Source organism: Pleurodeles waltl, chromosome 10, assembly GCF_031143425.1.
Source record: "Pleurodeles waltl isolate 20211129_DDA chromosome 10, aPleWal1.hap1.20221129, whole genome shotgun sequence".
Taxonomy (NCBI): domain Eukaryota; kingdom Metazoa; phylum Chordata; class Amphibia; order Caudata; family Salamandridae; genus Pleurodeles; species Pleurodeles waltl.
Window position 1 is genome coordinate 134,213,977 of NC_090449.1, and position 23,169 is coordinate 134,237,145.

The 23,169-nt window shown below is 45.7% G+C and overlaps 1 protein-coding gene across 1 annotated transcript in view; it reads left to right on the forward strand.

Annotated features, from left to right (window-relative positions):
- The window catches only part of FOXK1 (forkhead box K1), a 299,423-nt gene that overhangs the window by 249,550 nt on the left and 26,704 nt on the right, over nt 1-23,169 (forward strand). Inside the window, exon 8 of the mRNA XM_069209974.1 lies at nt 10,769-10,996. Within this exon, the coding sequence (XP_069066075.1) occupies nt 10,769-10,996 (228 nt within the window). The remainder of the gene's footprint in view (nt 1-10,768; nt 10,997-23,169) is intronic.

Sequence of the window (23,169 nt, forward strand, 5' to 3'; positions counted from 1 at the left end):
CAGTGGTACTGTTGCCCTGAAAGACAGTCCTATTACCAAAATATGAACCGCACAACACCTTTTGCATGCGATTCCTGACTGAAGCTGGGTACTACGTGAGACCTTTCCATATTTCAATGATTTTCATAAGCTATATTTTATATTAATTGGACTGCGGTAAATCTGAGCTTTGGAAAGCTTTTCATTCTTTTTTAAAATATTTTTTTATTGAGAGTGCAAGCAATAGAAAACTTACAGCATGTAAAATATTGCTCATCAAAAATACAAAAAAGTTTTTGAATATTAAATAGACTCGGAGGACATAAATTCACTGTGAACACTTAATAGGCAAATAAGTTATTAAACAGCAAACAATCCGCTTGAACAGAGTAAGCAGCAATCTCTAATCTGATGCTAAATCTCTTCAATTCCCTCAAATAAAATAGTATTTCAGCATAGATCCTCTAGCCTTTGCCATATGATGTTCCAATTCATATGCTCCCATTATCTCTTTCTGCCACTCCTCATATTTTGGCGGAAAAGCATATTTCCAGTTCTTCACAATATTTAACCTAGCCAGAGAGAGAACATACCAGACCCAGTCAGTAGTGCCTGTGCCCAACAACATCATCTTCGGAGTATTTATCACTTGAAAAGTTTCTACAAGACGTATTTGTCGCACATCCGAGGACCATAATAATGACAGTTTGGGGAAACTAACAAACATACGAATAGTATTGGTCGCTCCGGGTAAGCAGCATGGGCAACGGTACAATCTATTATACCATTTGCTCAGTTTGGAGGGGCTAATACAAAAATAGACTAGTATGCAATAGAGCAGGCTTCTTAGTCTGCTGGGAGTTCTGACTTCATGACTTCCCCACCTAGGCTATGAGTCCACTTAGCCCATTTTCCCAGGTCATTTGAAAGGAACTGAATAAGACATCTGTATTTTTCCGAGATACTGTGCTGATGTTTAGCAAAGGTAATTTTGGTAATGTCTGTCCCATCGGAGCTATAATATTAGTATCTCTACTCAGTAAGAAAAGTCTGAATCTCCAGATACTTAAAAAAAAAAAAAGTCACCCAAGGTATAGAACATTCTACCTGTAGATCTGAGAATGTTTTCATCCCGAACTCATCCATTAAATCACCTAACCATTTAATACCCAAGTACCAAAGTAAGGGGAGGCGAAGCAGTTGGGTAAGTCCGGATTGTCTAACAGTGGTGTCAAAGCATGAAGGGATGGAATTTCCAGCGACCTCCTCATATTGCTCCAGATCTTGTCAAGAGCAGACATGGTCTTAAGCCTCAATTATTAAAAATAAATTCTCTGCTTGGAAATTTGTTATGACTTGAAATAGGTTCCTTCACGAATGAAATGGTATGAAACCAGTTCTCCGGTTGGAGATGATTAGTCATACTGGCCCAGTAATACAAGTGCCAATCAGGAAGTGCCCATCCACCTTCAGTTGGAAGTTTTAAGCTTTTTAAAGATCCCCTGCTGTTTCTTCCCATTCCAACTTAATCTTGACACTGCTTAGTCTAGCATTTTAAAATACCTATGAGAAGCGTAAAGAGGTAAAGAGCGTAAAAGATACAGGGTTTTGGGAAGAATGTTCATTTTAATTAAGTTAATTTTCCAAATGAGGGAGCTGGGTAAATGCATTCATTTCTCGAGCAGCAGACTAATCTGCCCTGTGGTGCAGTATAATTATATTCATAACATTGCTTAATAGTGGGTGCCAAAATAATGCCTAGGCACAACTAGTCTGTAATCAAGCCAAGAAATACCACAGCACTCCTAGCAAAAGTTCGGTTACATAGTAATCAAGCGTAGGTACAAAGATCAAATTACATAGGTATTGTATATCCGAGAAGCAAGAAGCTTTTATTTTGTAATAATACAATTCTTTGTACATTTCCAGAGGCAGCCAATACGTGTTTCGTCATCAAACATGACTTTTTCCAAGGCTAAAGAACCGGTAAATGGTTTCATACACTGTAGACGTGCATTCATACACTGTAGACGTGACAAAATATAGTAAAGATATTCATATCCCATTAGACAGTCACTACGGGTCAGTTCCTTTAGTGTTGAGTGACCCAAAAAATATCCATAAAGAGTATGGAGTGTGGGATGACGGAACAATTATGCTCCTTAGTGTGAGCTCGTAATAATGTGAGAGTCGATATATTTACAATTCATAGGCCATGGAAAGCCACCCCTGGTATGAAGGGGAGAAGAGTTGCTGTGTCTGTATAGTTCAAACTGTATAAGACCTCTAGGGTCTTTATCTTTTTAAAGAAATATTGTAATAGCTTCATTCCATGAGGAGGGAACCCCACCGGTATTCCGAAACCCTTTTAGCACTTCAACAGAAGTGGGGCAATTCTAGGTGCTAGAATTTTATATACTTCAGAAGGAATACTGTCCGGCTGTGGTGCTTTCCCCAGTGGCAAACTAACAATAACATGTCTTTACTTGTTTGTTAAGAATTCCCTATCCAGCATATCCTTACTGCTTGTAACTAGTTTGGGTAGATCTAAAGGGGCAGGATAGTTCTTGATATCAGTAGTGCTTCACTCCAGCACCTTGTGATACAGCTTGACGGATCACCCTGAAACTTTCCAGGAAGGAGCTGAGGTGGAGGAATTTTTTTTTTTTGTGTTTTGGGGGGGGTGTGGGAGTTTTGTGAAGATCTGTTCAATGGCCCCAAAGCTATTAGAAAACCTAAAAATGCTATGTCTATGGAGAAGCAGACCTAACTATAGCTACCAAGTGGGGACCACCACCAGATAATGCATGTATGTGTAAGTGTAGGTGGAGAGCAGCTGCTGTATAAAGCACCCTACAACACCAGCAACACTCTAAATCTGCTCACCTCAAATGTATGTTTTTTCTAGCAAAGGTTTTAAGAAGTGGATAAGCACAGAGCTATCCACACAAACCTAGGGACAAAGTATTTTGACAGTCATACAGCAAAGTCTTTAAGCATAGGACATTTTTTTTATCAATCAATCAGTAGATTTGTAGAACGCTTCTGGTCACCAGTGAGGGTATCCAGCCGCTGACAGGGTCCAGTTGATTAGCCAAATAGCGAGGTCTTCAGGGACTTTCAGAACTCTAGAAGAGATGGGGAGGTTCATAGATGAAAGGGTAACTTGTTCCATGTCTTTGCTGTTAGGTAGAAGGAATGACCTCTGCATAGGATTGAGGGGGCATCGAATTGGGGTGGGGAGGTATGCTGATGTTCCTTTTATGCACGGGTCAGTAGCTTGAACTGAAACTCGTGACCAAAGTAAATGTAACTCGTGTCTCCGCTATACACAGTGGTATAAATGATGTCATTTCAGATGTTGCAGTGATGTAATCAGTGGTGTCATAGAACAGGTCATTAATGATGTAATATGTGAGGTAAGCAGCAAGGTTGTGCTGTATTGTTACTTTAGGACACAAGCTGTAGATAAAAGGTAACTATAACTAGTGAATCTCAGTGTTTTTTTTTTTAGTTTAAAATGTTACTTTGTCACTGAAATGTCCACCTAGCTATAACATTCCTTTAACCTTTGCTTTTTTCAATGACAATGTCTAAGGTTTTTTTTGAATGTAACATAAGATATAATTACAGTGCCGGTATTTAACCAATGATTTGCAAGGGAGGTGTTCTGAGGATGCGGCTGCAGTATTCCTGCCTAGCAGGTGTGAGTAGAGGAGGTTGTGCCAGAGAAGTTGAAAATGGTATGGGGACACCTTTGCTCATTGCAGTTTTCAATGTGTTTTTCGGATTTGTTTGACTGACTGGCTCCCATATCCACATTGGGCATTTGGTGCTACCGTTAATATAATGAACAGCAGTAATGTTCTATTTGGACGTGATAAGAGGCTACCTCAAGAAAATTTATCACCAGGTTCCAGTGTAAGAGCGAAGGGTTAGATATTTGCAGTTGGACCTTTCTCAGTGATAGCAATCTTTTTACCTGGTTTGAGGACAAAATTATGTATGCCTAACCTACTGGTGCCCCTCTACAATCTGCACATTTGGTACTGCCTTTGTTGGGAGCGCTCTTGGGCATGATGGAACCTCACTGGCAGCAGCCAGGCATACAGGTAAAGATCTGCAGAGCTTTTATGGTTTCCACAGAAGCTACAAAAGTACGCCAGGGGAATATTTTTGTACTGTAAACAAAAATGTTGCACCCTTTATCCACCCCTTCCAAACAGAAGGTCAGCTGTCCCCATTATCTCCTTTTTAAAGCACAGGCATTTTTATCTAGTGGCTTGCTGTGACATGAGATGCAGCATTTATTATCCCCACAAGGCACAATACTGTTCCTGAATGCTATATGCAACACTGAAACATTCACCATCCTATTTAGGACAAAGAAGTACCCCAAACATTTACTCCTTTGCCTGTGGTTTGTGAATTTTAATTGAGATTTTTATATCCATACCCTTCATCTTTTCTTTTCTTCAGCTGAGAAAGTGCTGCTCAGAGTCAATATCAAAGATTTTTTTTATTGTGTAGAAAAAAAAACAGGTATCTGATAGAGACTTCTTGTTGCAGCTCTCTTACCGTAGAATTTCCCCAGGCGTCAGACTGGATCCGGAGATTTTTCTTCGAGCAGTACCCTTGCACGTCGGTAGGTGGCCTCGGTCAACTTCGCGGGTGTCGTTGGCGTCGTAGTCGCCGTGATGATGTTGGTAGTAGTACATAGACGTCGCCTCAGTGCAGTGACTGCACTTCTTTTCTTTCCGCGCCATGCGCTGATCCGGAGAGCTACCCTGGTCTCTTTTTGATCAAATTCAACCATTTTGTTGACTTTATCCAGTGAGTTAATTTGTTGCGTCGAGGATGTCCCCGAAGACAGGTTTCAAGCTGTGCGAGGACTGTCACCGCATGATGTCGGTGACGGATCCGCATGGGGTTTGTTTATGGTGTCTCGAGCGCGACCACGACCTGAAGTCGTGCTCCGAGTGCCGGGCCATGCACCCAAAGGCCTTGAGGGAGCGGTCCCTCAAACTCATGGTGGCTCGATTCCGCTTATGTCCCGGTCTCGATCGAGAGGACGGTCTCGAGACCGTTCGTGGAGCCATCACCACTCGTCATCCTCAAAATCTTCGGGTGCAGGTAAGAAGAAGTCGAAGAGGTCCCATCGCTCTATGACTTCGCCCGCCACTCGGCTGACGCAACACGGGAGGAACGTTGACGCTCAAGGCCTCTGTCCTCGGAGCCTGCGTCTGGGTCCGCTCTGCACTTCCCAGAGTTTCCAGGAGCCGGAGTGACCCCCGACCAACTTAAGGAATTCTATGAGGCCATGCGCCTCATCTTTGGGCAGACCGAACCCGATACGGTGCCTTCGGCCCCAAGGGGTTCAGTTGAGGGGCCTTCGGGTTCTGCATTGGCAGCTTCAGCTCCGGCCACTGAGGTCCACTCCGGATACGCACCATTAAGACCCTCCACGGCGCCAGGTCAATGGTCGATGCTCCCGACGTTGGGTGTGCCCACTATTGACGTCGACCCGATCCTTATCCCCGACAACTCGTAGCGGTGTCAGGCAACGCCGCCTTTGTCTTCGATGGGGCCTATTCACCCATTTTTCCTATGGGTACGAATTCGGGGAGGATGGAGGGGTCCCTGGACCCTTATGAATACAAGGATAACCCATCTTTGGACTGGGCACAGGAATTGGGCGAGGCCAGTGGACTGGACACTTCTCCAGACACTGGCATGCTGTCTCCTCCTACCGTGACTACGGCAGAGGGAGCAACTTATGGTATGGTGGTCAGTAGGGAGGCTGAGGTCCTTGGCTTTGTGCTTCCTACTGTAGAGATCAGGTCCAACCTCCTGACGGAGGTGCTTCAACCAGGGGCTTACACGTCTGAGCCCCTTTTACCGTTCAATGGTTCAGTGGAGCCCTCACCGATGTCCTTTTGGGTGCTTGGTCTAAACCCAACACAGGGGCTCCTGTGAATAGGACAATCGCTTGCCGCCATCAGCCCGCTCCGAACAACCCTAAATTCCTGATCAAAACCCCACTCCTGAGAGTCTTGTCATCCAGGCTTCCTCTTCTTCAGGCACATTCCCTTCTTAACCCCCGGATAGGGAATCAAAAAGGTTGGAACAATTTGAGAAGAAGTTTTCTTCTTCCTCCAGGCTCGCGCTGCGGTCTAGGAACACTGCATGCCTTTTGGGGCGCTATACCCACTCTCTGTGGGATATGGTTACGCAAGTCCTGCCGCAGATACTGGAGGAGGCCCGTGGTATCCTCTCCCAAGCTGTCAATGATGGGAGAGATGCGGTGAAGTTCAAAATCCGATGTGGGCTGGACTCGACCGACTCTCTGGACAGATCGGTTGCTAAGACAGTGGCCGTGCGACGCCACGTTGCGTACTTCGGGTTTTTGAGGGGATGTCCAACAGTCCCTCATGGACATGCCCTTTGATGGCTCCCGTCTCTTTGCAGACAAAGCAGACTCTGCCTTGGAGAGATTCAAGGATTCCCTGGCTACAGCTCAGTCCCTTGGTCTTTCCTCTGCCCCTCGCCCCCAGTCCGCTTTTCGCCCGTGTCGTGTCCACGGAAGGGGCTCCCTGTCGCGTACCCCGCCTAGCCACCGTGCCAGCCATGCTGTTCAGCTACTGCTTGGCTGAGGACGCGGAATCCCATGTGGGCGTGGGACAGGGAACCAGAAGTCTGTCCAGTCCACTTCTGTCCCCGCTGCAGCCTCCAAACCCTCCTAGTCCGTCCCCTCACTCCCTTCCAGTCGGCTGCAGGATTCGCCATCACCTGCCCCACTGGGAATCCATCACTACAGACAGGTAGTTTTTGCAGATCGTTCGAAAGAGCTACTCCCTCCCTTTCGAATCTGCTCCACCAGCCATGCCTCCATCACTCAGCCAACTCCTGAAGGATCATTTGGCACTTCTCCGCCAGGGAGTTGCGTCTCTCTTGGCCAAGGGGGCTATTGAGAAGGTTCCTGTGCCCAAAGTAGGTTGTGGTCGTTATTCCTGCTACATTCTGGTGCCAAAAAAGAACAAGGGCTTAAGTCCTATCCTAGATCTTCGGGACCTGAACTACTTCCTCAGAAGGAGAAATTCAGAATGCTCACCCTGGCTCAGGTTCTCTCTGCCTTAGACCCAGGAGACTGGATGGTAGCATTGGACTTGCAGGACACTTATTTCCACATCCCCATCCTGCCTGCCCAAAGACGTTACCTACGATTTGTGGTAGGTCGCGAGCACTTTCAGTTTACTGTGCTACCCTTCGGCCTTACCAGTGCTCCTCGGGTGTTCACAAAATTGATGGCGGTGGTGGCAGCTCATCTGCACTGGTCAGGAATATCAGTGTTCCCCTACCTCAATGACTGGCTGTTGAAGGCGGACTCGCCCCAGAAAGTTATCTCCCACCTTCAGACTGCAGCAAACCTCCTGCACACGCTGGGGTTCACTATAAACGTGCCAAAGTCACACCTGACTCCCTCTCAGACGCTCCCCTTCATCGGAGCTGTTCTGGACACAGTGCAGTTTCAGGCTTATCCTCCCGAAAAGCGAGTCCAAGATATTCAGGCTATGATTCGGATCTTTCAGCCTCTGTCTTGGGTTTCGGTGAGACTGACTCTGAGGCTGCTAGGCCTCATGGCCTCCCTCATCCTGCTAGTGGCACATGCCAGATGGCATATGTGGGCTCTGCAGTGGGACTTGAAGTTCCAGTGGGCGCAGCATCAGGAGAATCTCTCCGACATGGTCCAGATATCGGAGGGGACTGCGAAAGACCTGCAGTGGTGGCGTTCAATTCCTCATTGGGTCCACTCCCTTCCCCAACCAGATCTATCTATTATGATGGATGCGTCACTTCTGGGTTGGGGCGGGCACATGGGAGAGGCGGAGATCAGAGGCCTCTGGTCTCCAGCGGAATCTGGGCTCCATATCAATCTTCTGGAGCTCTGGGCGATCAGGCTTTCGTTGAAAGCATTTCTTCCCTCTCTCAAAGGGAAAGTAGTGCAGATGTTCATGGACAATATTACTGCCATGTGGTACCGCAACAAACAAGGCGAAGTCAAGAGGCCCTACGTCTCTGGACATGGCTGGAACATCAGGGCATTACCCTGGTGGTTCAACATCTGGCGGGTTCTCTCAATGCCAGAGCAGACTAACTCAGCCATCAATGCACAGCCGATCACAAATGGCATCTCTATCCGGAGGTGACACAAGGTCTCTTTCAGCAGTGGGGAGAGCCTTGGTTAGATCTTTTTGCCTCTGCAAAGAACGCACAATGCCAGCTGTTTTGCGCATTGGAGTTTCCAAGGTGGCACGCACTCTGAGACGCTTTTCGTCTTGAGTGGAACTCCAGCCTCCTTTACGCCTTTCCACCTATACCACTCCTGCCCAGAGTTCTCAAGAAGATCAGGAATGACCGGGCCCAAGTCATCTTGGTGGCTCCGGACGGGGCACGGAGAGTCTGGTATCCAGAGCTATTGAGTATGGCCATTGATCCTCCACTCAGACTGCCTTTTCGGGTGGATCTTCTGTCGCAGCAACAGGGGACGGTTCTCCACCTGAACCTGACCAATCTCCGCCTTCATGCGTGCAGATTGAGCGGCAACAGTTGACGACTTTTGATTTTCCACCCGAAGTCTGTGATGTTATCTTGGCAGCTAGGTGTCCCTCCACGAAAATGATATACGCCTGTCGTTGGCATAAATTTGTGGCATGGTGCACCAACAAATCTGTTGATCCCCTCTCTGCCCCTCTATACGAGGTTCTTTTGTTCATCTTTTCTTTGGCCCAGCAGGGCTCTGCTTTGGGCACCCTTAAAGGGTATTTATCTTCCATTTCGGCCTTTCTTAGGTTACCTGATCAGCCCCCACTCTTTAAATCTCCTATTGTGAGTAGATTCCTGAAAGGTCTCACCCATTTATTTCCTCCCACCCCTTTTATCATGCCTCAGTGGGACCTCAAAATTGTCCTTACTTATTTAATGTGTACTCCCTTTGAGCCAATGCACAATTGTCCCTTACGGCTCCTCACCTTCAAAACTGTCTTTCTTGTTGCCATCGCCTCTGCTGCAGGGTGAGTGAGCTTCAGGCCCTTTCGTCCAAGCCTCCATTCTTGTCTCTGCACCCCGACAAAGTAGTGTTGCGCACTAAGGCTTCCTTCCTTCCAAAGGTAGGCCATTCCATCACCCTACGCACCCCCACATCCTTCCCATGAGGAGGAGAGACTCCACCATCTGGACCCAAAAAGAGCATTGGCGTTCTATCTTAATCGTACTAAAGATTTCCGTCTGGGCGATCTACTCTTTGTCGAGTATGTGGGTGCAAAAAAAAAGAAGGCGGTGCAGAAACTCACCATCACTCGAGGGGTACTTCTTTGCATCAAGATGTGCTACGCTTTGGCCAAGAAGCAACCCTCAGGGCTTGCATGCTCATTCAACCAGAGCAACTGCTGCTTCCACTACGTTAGCACGCAGAGTTCCTGTCCTGGATATCTGCCAGGCAGCTACGTGGGTATCTCTGCACGTTTGCTAAACACTACTGCCTGGACAGTAAGGTCCGTCTGGACGGCTACTTTGTTTTTTTCGGTCCTGCAGGACTTCCTAGTATGATCTTGGTTTGCAGCCCACCACCGAGGATGGCATTGCTTGGGTATCTATTCTAAGGTAAGGAATCTACAACTAGAAATCTCTATCAGATGTACAAGTTACTTACCTTCGGTAACGAAATATCTGGTAGAGACATATTCTAGTTGCAGATTCCTTACCGACCCACCCATTCTCCCCGCTTGTGAACTGATTTCTAGGGACAGGGATTCCCTCTTCAGGTTCTTAGCTCTGGCGCACCAATCTCAGTGTACTTAGCGGCTCTGCCCTTTGGCGTGGAAAGTCGTTAAAAGAAACTGACTTCACTGCGCTGAGGCGGCGTCTATGTACTACTCCCGACCACGATGCACGAGGATGTGACCGACGCCACCTACTGACGTGCAAGGGTATTGCTCGAAGAAAAATCTCCAGATTCAGTCTGACGCCTGGGGGGAAATTCTAAGGTAAGGAATATGCAACTAGAATATGTCTCTACAAGATATTCTGTTACCGAAGGTAAGTAACTTGTACATCAGTGTGTGTCTGGGAAAATATTGATCACCTACAGCAGCACAGACGTATATAGGCTTGGATGCAAACACAAAGTTGTCAGATGGGTACCCTGTGCATCTTCTTTTGCTGTTCCTTGCAGATGACAACTATTAAGCATAAGCAAGATGATGACGTGGGCCATCCCACATGCATTCGTCATGCAAGTATGCTTTTGATAATTACTCACAAGACAGCACACTATTTTGGCTAGAGGCCTTACGAGATCTATTTGTTTGACTAATAGGGCTTATGCTTACTTTCTATTTTTATTCTCAACACCCACATCCCTTAACCTTTGTTATTAGTTAAAACATCACACTGATAGTCATTTTTAGAAGGAGTTGGTGAGGGTACAAACTCGCTTAAGGGAAGGCAGCTTGACTGTGATTGTCCTGCAGGATCTGTGTTGGACTTTGTGATAACCTATGAAGATCAGTTAGGGTACTTCCCAGTGTATGGTATTCAGAGAACCCAATTTGACAAGCAGTAGTGGAAGTACCTTTAAGATAACCTTATGCTTCACTCACTTGCAAATCACTTCCAAGATAATTAATACACCAAACCATGCAAATAGCAACCTTTGTTTCCTTTCCATGGACTCATGCATGTCTTCGTTCAGTTTGGCATCTACAAACTTTTCTAAATTTTTGTCCAACAGGCTTTGAGGATAAACCTACCATTGCTTTTACTACAATTCCCACTGCCAGCCGAGTAATCCAGACAGTAGCCAGCCAAATGACCCCAGGAATGCAAGGACAAACCCTGACCATTCTCCAGCAGGCCACCCCAATGACCATCGGACAGCATCAGCTTCCAGTACGAGCTGTTATGCAGAATGGGAAGCATGCAGTTCCGACAAACAGCATTTCTGCTGCAAACACCTATGGTAGGTATTGTAAGGTTTTTTTTTTTTTGTCCTCTAACCAAAATGTTTTTTCCTGCAGGCTGTGAAATTCTGCAAATAGTAATGTTCCTCAGTATGTATTATTGTTCTTAATGAGCACCTGTAGACACATGCACAGCATGGGGTACAAACTGTATTTGGTATCCAAAGGGCTGCTCTTGATTTAGGAGTCTGATGTGCTTACAAGCTAATGATTTTCATTAGGCACTGCTGACTGCAACACAGTTAAATAAAATGTAAACTCTATTGACGTATCACCCATACATTTGTCCCCACCTCACATATAATATTAATTTTGAATGCCAAGGCCAATCCAAGCCAAATTTGACTTCTACTACATTATAGAATAGCTCCACATGGTTGGATTTACAGGGTGCCAACCAGAGAAAGCACCCAGTGCTCCTCTGGTTTGCAAGTGATTCAAAAACGTCCACTTAAATTGGCAGCTCACCCTCGTAACTAGGAGATTCATGTCTCTTTGCTTAGTCTCTGTAGTATGCACTTGATCTCCAAAAACCCATCACAGTACAGTACTTGGTTTTCCAATAAAATTGTGTTCATTTGTCACAAAGGCTCAAGCTTGCATAGGCCTCCTAGACAACGAACATGGTGTTTTAACCCCTTCGCTGCCAGGCCTCCCCCCCCACCCCCCCTCAGGTGCCAGGCCTTTTTGTGACTATTTGGGGCAGTTCACACTTAGGCCCTCATAACGTTTTGTCCACATAAGCTACCCGCGCCAAACTTGCGTCCCTTTTTCCCAACATCCTAGGGATTCTAGAGGTACCTGGAGTTTGTGGGTTCCCCAGCAGGAGCCCAAAAAAGTATCCAACATAAACAGAAAATGTCGGTTTTGTTTTGTTTTTAAATGAGGAAAGAGGGGCTACAGAAGAAGGCTTGTGTTTTTTTCCCCTGAAAATGGCATCCACCAAGAGTTTGCGGTGCTAAAATCACCATCTTCCCAGCTTTCAGGAACAGACAGACTTGAATCAGAAAACCACATTTTCCAACACAATTTTGGCATTTTACTGGGACATACCCCATGTTTACTATTTTTTGTGCTTCTAGCCTCCATCCAGTTAGTAACAGAAATAGGTGTGAAACCAATGCTGGATCCTGGACAGCTAAACATTTCTGAAAAGTAGACAAAATTCTGAATTTACCAAGGGGTCATTTGTGTATATCTTACAAGGTTTTCCTACAGAACATAACAGTTGAAATAAAAAAATATTGAAATTGAGGTGAAAAAAACAGCCATTTATCTCCACATTTTACTCTGTAACTTTTTCCTGCGATGTCAGATTTTTTTAAAGCAATATACCGTTATGTCTGCTGGACTCTTTTGGTTGTGGGGATTATAGGGCTTGTAGGTTCATCAAGAACCCTAGGTACCCAGAGCCAATAAAGGAGCTGCACCTTGCGATAGGTTTTCATTCTATACCGGGTATACAGCAATTCATTTGGTGAAACATAGAGTGTAAAATAGGTATCAAGAAAACCTTTGCATTTCCAAAATGGGCACAAGATAAGGTGTTGAGAAGCAGTGGTTATTTGCACATCTCTGTATACTGGGGTCCCAATACTAGCATGTGAATTACAGGGCATTTCTCAAATCGACGTCCTTTTTACACACTGTCTTGCATTTGTAAGGAAAAAATGTAGAGAAGGACAAGGGGCAATAACACTTGTTCTGCTATTCTGTGTTCCCCCCCAAGTCTCCCGATCAAAGTGGTACCTCACTTGCGGTGGGTAGGCCTAATGCCTGCGTCAGGAAACGCAACATGGACACATCACATTTTTACATTGAAAACTGGCGTGTTTTTTGTAAAGTGCCTAGCTGTGGATTTTGATCTCTAGCTCAGCCGGCACCTAAGGAAACCTACCAAACCTATGCATTTTTGAAAACTAGACACCTAGGGGAATCCAGGATGGGGTGACTTGTGGGGCTCTCACCAGGTTCTAATACCTAGAATCCTTTGCAAACCTCTAAACATGGCCAAAAAAACACTTTTTCCTCAAATTTCGGTGACAGAAAGTTCTGGAATCTGAAAGGAGCCACAAATTTCCTTCCACCCAGTGGTCCCCCAAGTCTCCAGATAAAAATGGTACCTCACTTGTGTGGGTTGGCCTGGTGCCTGTGACAAGCAATGCCCCAAAACACAACATGGACACATCACATTTTCCCAAAGAAAACTGAGCTATCTTTTGCAAAGTGTCTAGCTGTGGAATTTGGCCTCTAGCTCAGCCGGCACCTAAGGAAACCTACCAAACCTGTGCATTTTTTAAAACTAGACACCTAGGGGGATCCAGGATGGGGTGACTTGTGGGATCCTCACCAGGTTCTGTTACCCAGAATCCTTTGCAAACCTCACACTTTGGCCAAAAAAAACAAAACACTTTTTCCACACATTTCGGTGACAGAAATTCTGGAATCTGAAAGGAGCCACAAATTTCCTTCCACCTAGCATTCCCCCAAGTCTCCCGATAAAAATGGTACCTCACTTGGGTGGGTAGGCGTAGTGCCCGCAACAGGAAATGCCCCAAAGCAAAACATGGTCACATCACATTTTCCCAAAGAAAACAGCTGTTTTTTGCAAAGTGCGTAGCTGTGAATTTTGGCCTCTAGCTCAGCCCGCACCTAGGGAAACCTAGCAAACCTGTGCTTTTTTTAAAACTAGACACCCAGGGGAATTTAGAATGGGGTGACTTGTAGGGCTCCTACCAGGTTCTGTTACCCAGAATCCTTTGCAAACCTCAACATTTGCCCAAAAACACTTTTTCCTCACATTTCGGTGATGGAAAGTTCTGTAATCTGAGGGGAGCCACAAACTTCCCTCTACCCAGCGTTCCTCCAGGTCTCCCAATAAAAATGATACCTCACTTGTGTGTGTGTGTGTGGGCCAGGTGCCTGCAACAGGAAAAGGCCAAAAACGTGTAGAGCTTGAGGGGATAGCACAGCGAGGTGATAAGCGCAATTTTTCTTTTATACGTTTTTAGACCGACTGCTTTGGGGACCCACACAAGTGAGGAATCATTTTACTTGGGAGACTGAGGGGAACACTGGGTGGTAGAAATTTGTACCAGTGCGGTGATCCTACAAAGAAAAGTGAGGAAAATATGCTTTTTTAATCAAATTGGGAGGTTTTCAGAGGAGTCTGAGTAAGAAAATGTTGAGGGATCCACGCAACCCACACCTCCCTGGACTCCTCTGGGTGTATAGTTTTTAAAAATGTCTGGGTTTGGTAGGTTTCCCTAGATGACCGCTGCACCCAGGACCAGAAACACAGGTGACCCCACCCCCACACCCCTGAAAAAAAAAAAAAAAGGTAGTGTTGCAATAGATCATTTTGATGTGTCCACGTCCCTCTGTGATGTTCCGAACACTAAAAATGTGAAAAGAAACACACTTAGGTTATGTTAAGAAGACCCCTCGCCCACCAACACAGTTGGTGGCATGGTTCATCGGGGTCCCACCTGAGTAGCATGTCCCGTGTGTGCTCCAACGCCTAATTACAGCAGAGCAGGTTTTGTCATTTTTACCACACAGTCATTTTTACCAAACATACTGGTTGGATTTGGCACGCGTGTGAGTGATAGTTCAGCAGATCAAAAAGAGATTTCACAAAAATGAAATTCACTGTTAATAACTGAAAGGCCAAAAAACTGAACCAATGACTCACAGCTCATGAGCTGTAAAGCCACGTCAAGGCACCAGCCGCTTTACAGTCCATTCACACACCTTTCATACATGACATGCACAAGACCATTCACGCCGCCAGCCGCAGGCCCAGCACATTACAACACTCATCAGCAGCCAGCGCCATTCAAGGGCCCATCACTTTCACACGCCCACATTTCTGATACAGAAATCACACCAGCTGATGGTAGTTGTGTGTACTGGCATTTGGCTGGCAGTGTGTTGCAGTGGTCAACAGCAAGTCACTATTTACACTGCCAGCCAAGCGCCACAGCCATCACTTTTTCTTTTAACAAAAGAGAGACTACTAATTACTAACAAATCAAAACTACAAACTCAAAAGCTCTAACTTAAATGCATGACAGTAATGCCAACCGTGAAACTGAACAAAAAATATAAAACAAAACAGAACAGGCAGTTTTCACTCATGGTAGTTCCCAATAATTCTTTTGGGTGTTTTAACTTCTAAAACAGCCGGCCGCACACAGACCAGGCTTAGAAGGACAATCAGGGCAGTAGTTCAGAGTCTCCCTCCGGATACCTCTTCAGTCACAGACTCTATATTGCTTAGTGGGAAAGTCTTTCTTAGGAGTGGGAAGAATGTGATCAGGAAAGTGATGATCTTTCAATCTAGCCAAATATTCCACCACTGCTACTCTAGGAACTCTTACCGGTTCACCACGGTAAGGCTCTCTATCACTGATTCCTGAAATTTAACAAATTTAATCCTTGAGTCAGGGAAACAATCCTTGAACACAATAAAAGCATTAAAAGTTGCTAAATGAAACAAATGGATGGCCAACTTTTTATACCAAACGTAAGACTTACGAATAGCAGTGTAAGGTTCCAACCTCTGGTCTACTCTATCAACACCACCCATGTGCTTATTGTAGTCTAAAATTCACACAGATTTGCGCACTTCAGCAGCTTGACCCCAAACAGCCACAGGTGAAGTACTCTCATTATGTATGGTAGTTAACATGTAGATATCCCCTCTGTCTTCAAATTTCAGAGCTAGCAGCTCATCATTCCGCAAGGCACTGCTCTGTCCCCTCTTTTACAGACAAGCTCCCTTGGATAGCCTTTCCGGTTAGAGCGCATTGTGCCACACGCAACAGTGTCCACTCTGATTACTTCCTTGAACAACTGCACTCCAGTGTAGAAGTTATCTACACACAAATGGTGACCTTTGTTAAACAGTCGTCTACCAAGTTCCCACACATTTTTCTCACTAATTCCAAAAGTGGGCAGACAACCAGGGGGGTCAATACTGTAATCCCTAGCAGTGTAGACCCGGAAATTATACACATATCCTGTATTACCTTCTGACAGCATATACAATTTAATTCCATACCGTGCCCTCTTGCTAGGAATATACTGCTTAAAAACCAAACGCCCCTTGAACAGTACCAAAGACTTATCTACAGATATTTCTTTCCCTGGAACATAAATCTCTGAAAACCGATCTACAAAACGACCAAGGACAGGCCTAATCCTAAAAAGTCGGTCACAGTCAGGAGATCTCATGGCAAGGCTAAAGCATTTTCAACAAAGTGCAGCATCCAAAGAAAAAGCAAATACCGATTACGAGCCATGGTTGCAGGGAATCATGCCATTGCCATCTAGAGACTAGTAGACCAATAAGAAGCCAGAGACGGCTTCATTACTAACCCCATCAAAAAAGTTAAACCTAGGAATTTTCTCAACTCTTCCAGATTTGTGGGAATCCACTGGATAACTCTAGACTGAGGCCCAAGTCTGGTAGCGTTGTCCCTCAAATACTGCTCTGCATACAAATTAGTCTGCTCAACAATCTCTTCCAAAAATACACGGTCCATAAACAACTCAAAGAAATTGACAGGCAAAAAGTTTTCCGTATTGACTCTACATCCTGGGAGCCCAGTAAATGCAGGCAACTGTGGCTGCTCCATTTTTGCGGCAATCCAGGTGTCAGGTCTTCAAATGGCTGCACTATTGGCCCATTTGGCCCATCAATGTCCTCGCCTAAAATAGGCCCTTCATCTGCACTGAGAGTGGCTTCCTCATCGGAAGATTCATCCCGGACAGAAAACTCACTGCCAGAATCTCTCACTTCGTCCTCTGCCTCAGATGCAGAGTCAGTCTCATAATCATGGTCAGAAGACGACTCAATAAGCATGCCAACAACCTGTTGAGCGGTCACTCTGCGGCTAGCTATGATCCTTTCTAAGAAGTGTAACTTGACAAAAGTGCCAACAACAACCAGCACTGCTTAAATAAGTAATAAACAAAGTGTGGCTTTATCAAAAGTTATGTACTCAAACTATACCAGTCACTTGCCTGAAAAAGCTAGACTCACCAGCAACTACTCTGCACAGACACAGCAATCACCAATGATATCCCACTAAAAAGTAAAAAGAAAAGCAAATTAGACATAAGACAACACAAATATCATTGTGCACAAATCTAAAGACAATTTCACACACAATCCTGCATTGAGTACACCACCTACAAGCGTCATTCATGCATGTCAACAATACTCCTTTGGAGTAAATTGCTTTTACTTACGTAAAACATTCAACTACGCAAACCGCAGGTCAACTACTGCCAAAACCACAAGGATCCACAGGAAAGAAAGCAAAAGCTTTGCATTAGAACAAAAAGGAGAAATAAACTGTTATGATCACAAATACAAATACTTCGCCAGTTGACAAACACCCCGCCACCAAGCATTTTCAATTTTTCCCTGGTGCCTAAGTGGATTCTGCCCCCCTTGGGGTCAGATGGGCCTACAGAAAATAGGCCAAGAGAAATGGCCATCACTAATGTCCCCCCTTTGAGGGGCGACCCTTGCCAAAGGGGCTGCCACCCCCACACAAAATACACACACACACAAGATCCCTGGTGCCTAAGTGGATTCTGCCCCCCTCCCCCCCCCCCTTGGGGGCAGATGGCCTTTAAAAAAATAGGCCGATCTGTCCCCAAGGAGGAGGGGGGGGTGCAGAAATGGCCAACAGTTCTGTGCCCCCTTTGGGGGGCAACCCTTGCCAAAGGGGGCACCCCAGCACAATAAAAAACAAAGGGCAACAAAAAAAAAAATCCCTGGCATCTTTGTGGCTTCGGCCCCCCTTGGGGGCAGATGGGCCTAAATGAAATCGGCTGATCTGCCCCCAAGAGGAGCAGAAATGGGCATCAGTCATGTGCACCCCTTGGGGGGCGACCCTTGCCAAAGGGGCCGCCCCCGCACAAAACACACATACATGCACAAGATCCCTGGTGCCTAAAAATAGGCCGATCTGCCCCAACGGGGGCAGAAAGGGCCAACACTAATGTCCCCCCTTTGGGGGGGTGATCCATGCCCAAGGGGTGCCCCCAAGACACATAAAACACACACACTCTCACACAACAAAATCCCTGGGGCCTAGTGGGTTTCGACCCCCACCGGGGGCAAGATCAGCCGAAAACATGGCCGATCTAGCCGCAGGGGGGGGGGCGAAACTTAAAAAAAAAGAAAAATATTGCCCCCAGGGCAGCGACCATTGCCTAAGGGGTCGCTGCCCTAAAACATTAGGTAAAAAAACAAAAAACTCCCTGGTGTCTAGTGGGTTTTGACCTAGGCCGAGCTCGTCCAAGGCACCTGAGGGGTTAAGCATAGTTGTGTACTCACCAAATAGTACAGGCATAATAATAAAAAATAAAAAAAAAGATGGATCATCGCAGTTTCATAACAGTACTTGTATGATACCAAAAAGAAAAGCAAGAGAAAGGTTAAATGTATATTAAGAGAAACCCACATGTAAAATTACAATATATGACAACAGCCTAAGTTAATTGTTAGTGACTTCCATGCTGTTAATAATTGGGACCCAGATTTGTGTTAATTATTTCCTTTACAAACTGCATTTAATAAAAGTTAATAACAGCCCACATATATCCAAGAACTGATTCCAATGAGTTAATAAAGAGGGGATTAGGATCATCAAATTGTCGGGTTAAGCAGTCTAGCAGAGATTATCATAAAAAAGTAAATATCTGCAACCTTGGCTCAAATTGACTCAGAGCATCACAAATTATTAATACAGATTTTAGGCAGTCCTGCACCTGAATAATTCTGGACATTTCTGAGGAAAAACTGGTCACAGTATTGTGCTAGAGAAGTACATATGACAAAAAATGAGAGGTGTCTGCCATGGGTTCTCCACAACAAAAGTATGCGGATTCGGGGCGACAGCCCAATTGTGTAATCTTTTAGGAGTGTAGTTAAAATCTTGTATGATCTTTTTAGTGAGCAATTTAGAGTCTAGCGACATTAACTTAGGGGTTTATTTCACCAAATAGATTGTGAAAATGTGGGTAGGATGAACCAGCTTGAATAGTTGAACATAAAGAGAATTTCCTGGACAGGCTTGATTTCATTATCTGTATAGTTTACTAATCGAACCCTTTTGTGGCTGCCATTCAACAAAACTACACAGGATATTTTGGACAAACACCGAGGCTTATGAGTTATTAGACAAGAAATGTCTTGTGTATATATTTGATTCTGCTGTTGACAAGGGACACCACACTGTGATATTGTCAGCAACAGGATAACATTATTGACCCTGTAAAAGTTCAAAAAACTGAAGGCCTTATTTTACCCATTCACCAATAAAATAATCATGTTAGAAACAAGCAAAATCTGGATTATTCCAAAATGATGTATATTGTGTAAATGAGGTTATAGATATTCCAAAATAGTGGAGCATACGGATAAGGTTACACACAGCTTAGTTCATTGAGATGCAGTTTATTATATCAAAAACAAACTCCTTGTATGTATCATCTCAGAATTTTAACACATGAATCCTTCTACACACCACCCTCCCTTGTCTCACTCTCTAGTCCACCTACCCCCATCATACTCCTGCTGCCTACCTTGTAAGGTTTGGTGGGGCTGACAGTCCCCCTAGACATTCCTGTTCCCAACCCATTATTATGAGGGTTTGCTGAGACTGAATGTGTCACATTGAATTTCCTCAGCTCAAATGCAACGTTACCAGTCCTATATTGTCAAACATATACCTTACCACTCTGGAATTACACAGAAGTATCTTGAGAAATACATTCTACCAGAAATACATTCTACTATCGTTGAATGATTTCTTAGCCCATCGAGACAGCTGGTCCTGAGCCTCTATAGTACAAAACTGAGTGCACCCTTGAAACATAGGTTTAGCTTAGCTGGTTCTTGCAGAAAAACCTGTATGCCAATTTCTTATATTGAAAGTATCAAGCGACAAAGTTTCCAATGCCATGTAATGGTAGCCAGACATTGATGTAGTCTAAAAAGGTTAAGTCCCCAGCTTTGCTGGGGTTCTTAGGGCGAGTGAACTTATTAAGAAGGTGGTAAAAGATAAATTTGCCAACATAAATTAAAAGAGCTGGAGGTCAGGAATCATATCTCATCTTTGGCAATCGACATCCCATTTACTTCGACTGGAAAAGGATTGTTGGAATAAGCGCACAGTGAAGCCACAGGGATCATCCTCCACCATTCCTTCTGGAATACCGATAACAGGGAGATTGCTCCTATGCATACGATTTTCAAAGTTTCTCAGCTTTCCAGGAAAGATCATTCATAAGTAAGCTGCTCCTTCTCACGTGTCTGTTGGGCTGTCTGTGTTCTTCTAAATTGGATATCCTCTGCCCCATTCATTGTAGAGTTCACCTGGATGAGTTGTTTTGACATGTGGGGAATTGCAATTCATTTCTTTAGATGGGAAGTTCTGAGTGAGGCGGAATCCTTGTACTTTTCCCATTGTGACATAGAGACCTGGTCCACTTCGTCATTCTCAGTTGCTGCCAATCTTAAATTAGCTCATGATGTTTTTCACTGTTTTAGCAGCCAACCCCAGCTTATTCCTATAACGCCCTCATCCTGTCACTGCTTTAAAATCTCAGCCGGTTGCAGCAATAAGTGCCTTGTCCTCATCTGGTTTATCCAAAAGGAACATAGTCTTTAGTCGTTTCGTTCATAGGATTACACCAACCAGATCACTTGCAAAGCATGTGAGCTCCATCAGTTTAATGGGTTGCCCATCATTATTAGTCTGAGTCAGAGTTATATCTGCAGATTGTTTGGATCCTGGAGAAAAAATATGTTCGATGGCATCTGTCGCTGTAGATACACATGTTGTGCATAGCCCGCCATCTGGTGTTGGGTCGGAGTGTTACAAGTTGTTTTTCTTCGAAGAAGTCTTTCGAGTCACGGGACCGAGGGACTCCTCCTCTTTGTCTCCATTGCGCATGGGTGTCGACTCCATCTTCGATTGTTTTCTTTCCGCCATCGGGTTCGGACGTGTTCCTTTCACTCCGGGTTTCGGAACGGAAAGTTAGCTTAAAATCGGAAAATTACGTCGGTATTGTTGCGTTCGGGATCGGATTAGATAGCATCGACATCGAATCGATACGATAACATCTCCGTTGCCCTTCGGGGTAGTTTTCGATCCCCCGTCGGGGCCTGGTCGGCCCGACCGTGTGTGACATCGACGCTGATGGAACGGACCCCGTTCCGATTCTGTCCTAAATGCCACAACAAATACCCATATACAGACCAACATTCGGTCTGTAACCTGTGCCTGTCGCCCGAGCACAGGGAAGAAACTTGTGAGGCCTGTCGTGCGTTCCGGTCCCGAAAAACGCTCCGTGACCGCCGAGCCAGAAGACTGCAAATGGCGTCCATGCCGACAGGACACCGAGAATTCGAGGAACAAGAAGAAGTAGAAGCCTTCTCGATCCATGAATCGGACTCGGACGAATTCGACGACCATGAAACAGTGAGTAAGACGTCGAAGATAGCACATAAGAAAACTGACAAGGCCCAGGGGACGCCACTGCCATCAGGCCATGGCTCAACCCATAAAACCGGTGACCGACCATCGGCACCGAAGAAGGCCGAAATAGTGCCGAGATCGTCCGACTCGGGTCGAGACACAGGCACCCAGCCATCTCGGGACCGAGATTGTGCTGCCGGCAAAGATCGACGCCGAGATAGCGGAGCCGAAGCTGCTCGACGCAGAGACAGCGGCACCGAGGAGGATCGACGCCGAGAGGGTTCGACTCCAAAAAAGAGAAAAGTCACCTCGGAGCCGAAAAAGAGCGCGGACATAGTTTCGGTGCCAAAACGACCCGCAACCGAGCCAACTACCGGTTCCTATTCAGAGGAACAATCACTGTCCTCTCAAATGCGAAAGCATAGATTCGAGGAGGAATTACAATCCACCGAGGTGGACCACACTCAAAAACGGATTTTTATACAGAGCTGAACAGGGAAAATAAGCACCCTTCCCCCTATTAGGAGGAAGAGGAGACTTGAATTCCAACAAGAACAAGCACCACAAATAAAACTGGTGAAGAAGGTAACTCCGCCACCCTCTCCTCCACCTGTAGCTCACATTTCACCGGCACAGACTCCGTCACATTCACCGGCTCACACCACCTTAAGCCAAGGTGACCAGGACCAAGATGCTTGGGACTTATACGACGCCCCAGTGTCGGACAACAGTCCAGAGGCGTATCCTACAAAGCCCTCACCACCAGAAGACAGCACAGCATATTCACAAGTGGTGGCTAGAGCAGCAGAGTTCCACAACGTGTCTCTACACTCGGAGCCTGTCGAGGATGACTTCCTCTTCAACACCCTCTCTTCCACACATAGCACCTACCAAAGCCTGCCTATGCTCCCAGGAATGCTAAGGCACGCAAAGGACATATTCAAAGAGCCTGTCAAGAGTAGGGCAATAACACCGAGGGTGGAAAAGAAATATAAAGCACCTCCCACAGACCCAGCTTTCATCACCTCACAACTGCCACCAGATTCGGTTGTGGTAGGGGCAGCTCGCAAGAGAGCAAACTCTCACACATCGGGCGATGCACCACCCCCAGATAAGGAGAGCCGCAAGTTTGATGCAGCCGGTAAAAGGGTCGCAGTACAGGCTGCAAACCAGTGGCGCATCGCTAACTCTCAAGCGCTCCTAGCGCAATATGACAGAGCCCACTGGGACGAGAGGCAACACCTCATTGAGCATCTACCCACAGAACTGCAAAAGAGGGCGAAACAAGTGGTTGAGGAGGGCCAAAACATCTCCAATAACCAGATACGCTCCTCTATGGACGCAGCGGACACAGCAGCAAGAACAATTAACACGGCAGTAACCATACGAAGGCACGCATGGCTACGAACATCTGGTTTTAAACCAGAGATACAGCAAGCGGTGCTCAATATGCCATTCAATGAGCAACAATTGTTCGGACCTGAAGTGGACACGGCAATTGAGAAGCTAAAAAAGGACACTGACACTGCAAAAGCCATGGGCGCGCTCTACTCCCCGCAGAGCAGAGGCACTTTCAACACCTTCCGCAAGTCAACCTTTAGAGGGGGGTTTCGGGGTCAAGCCACACAAGCCAGTACCTCACATTCAACACCGTCCACCTACCAAGG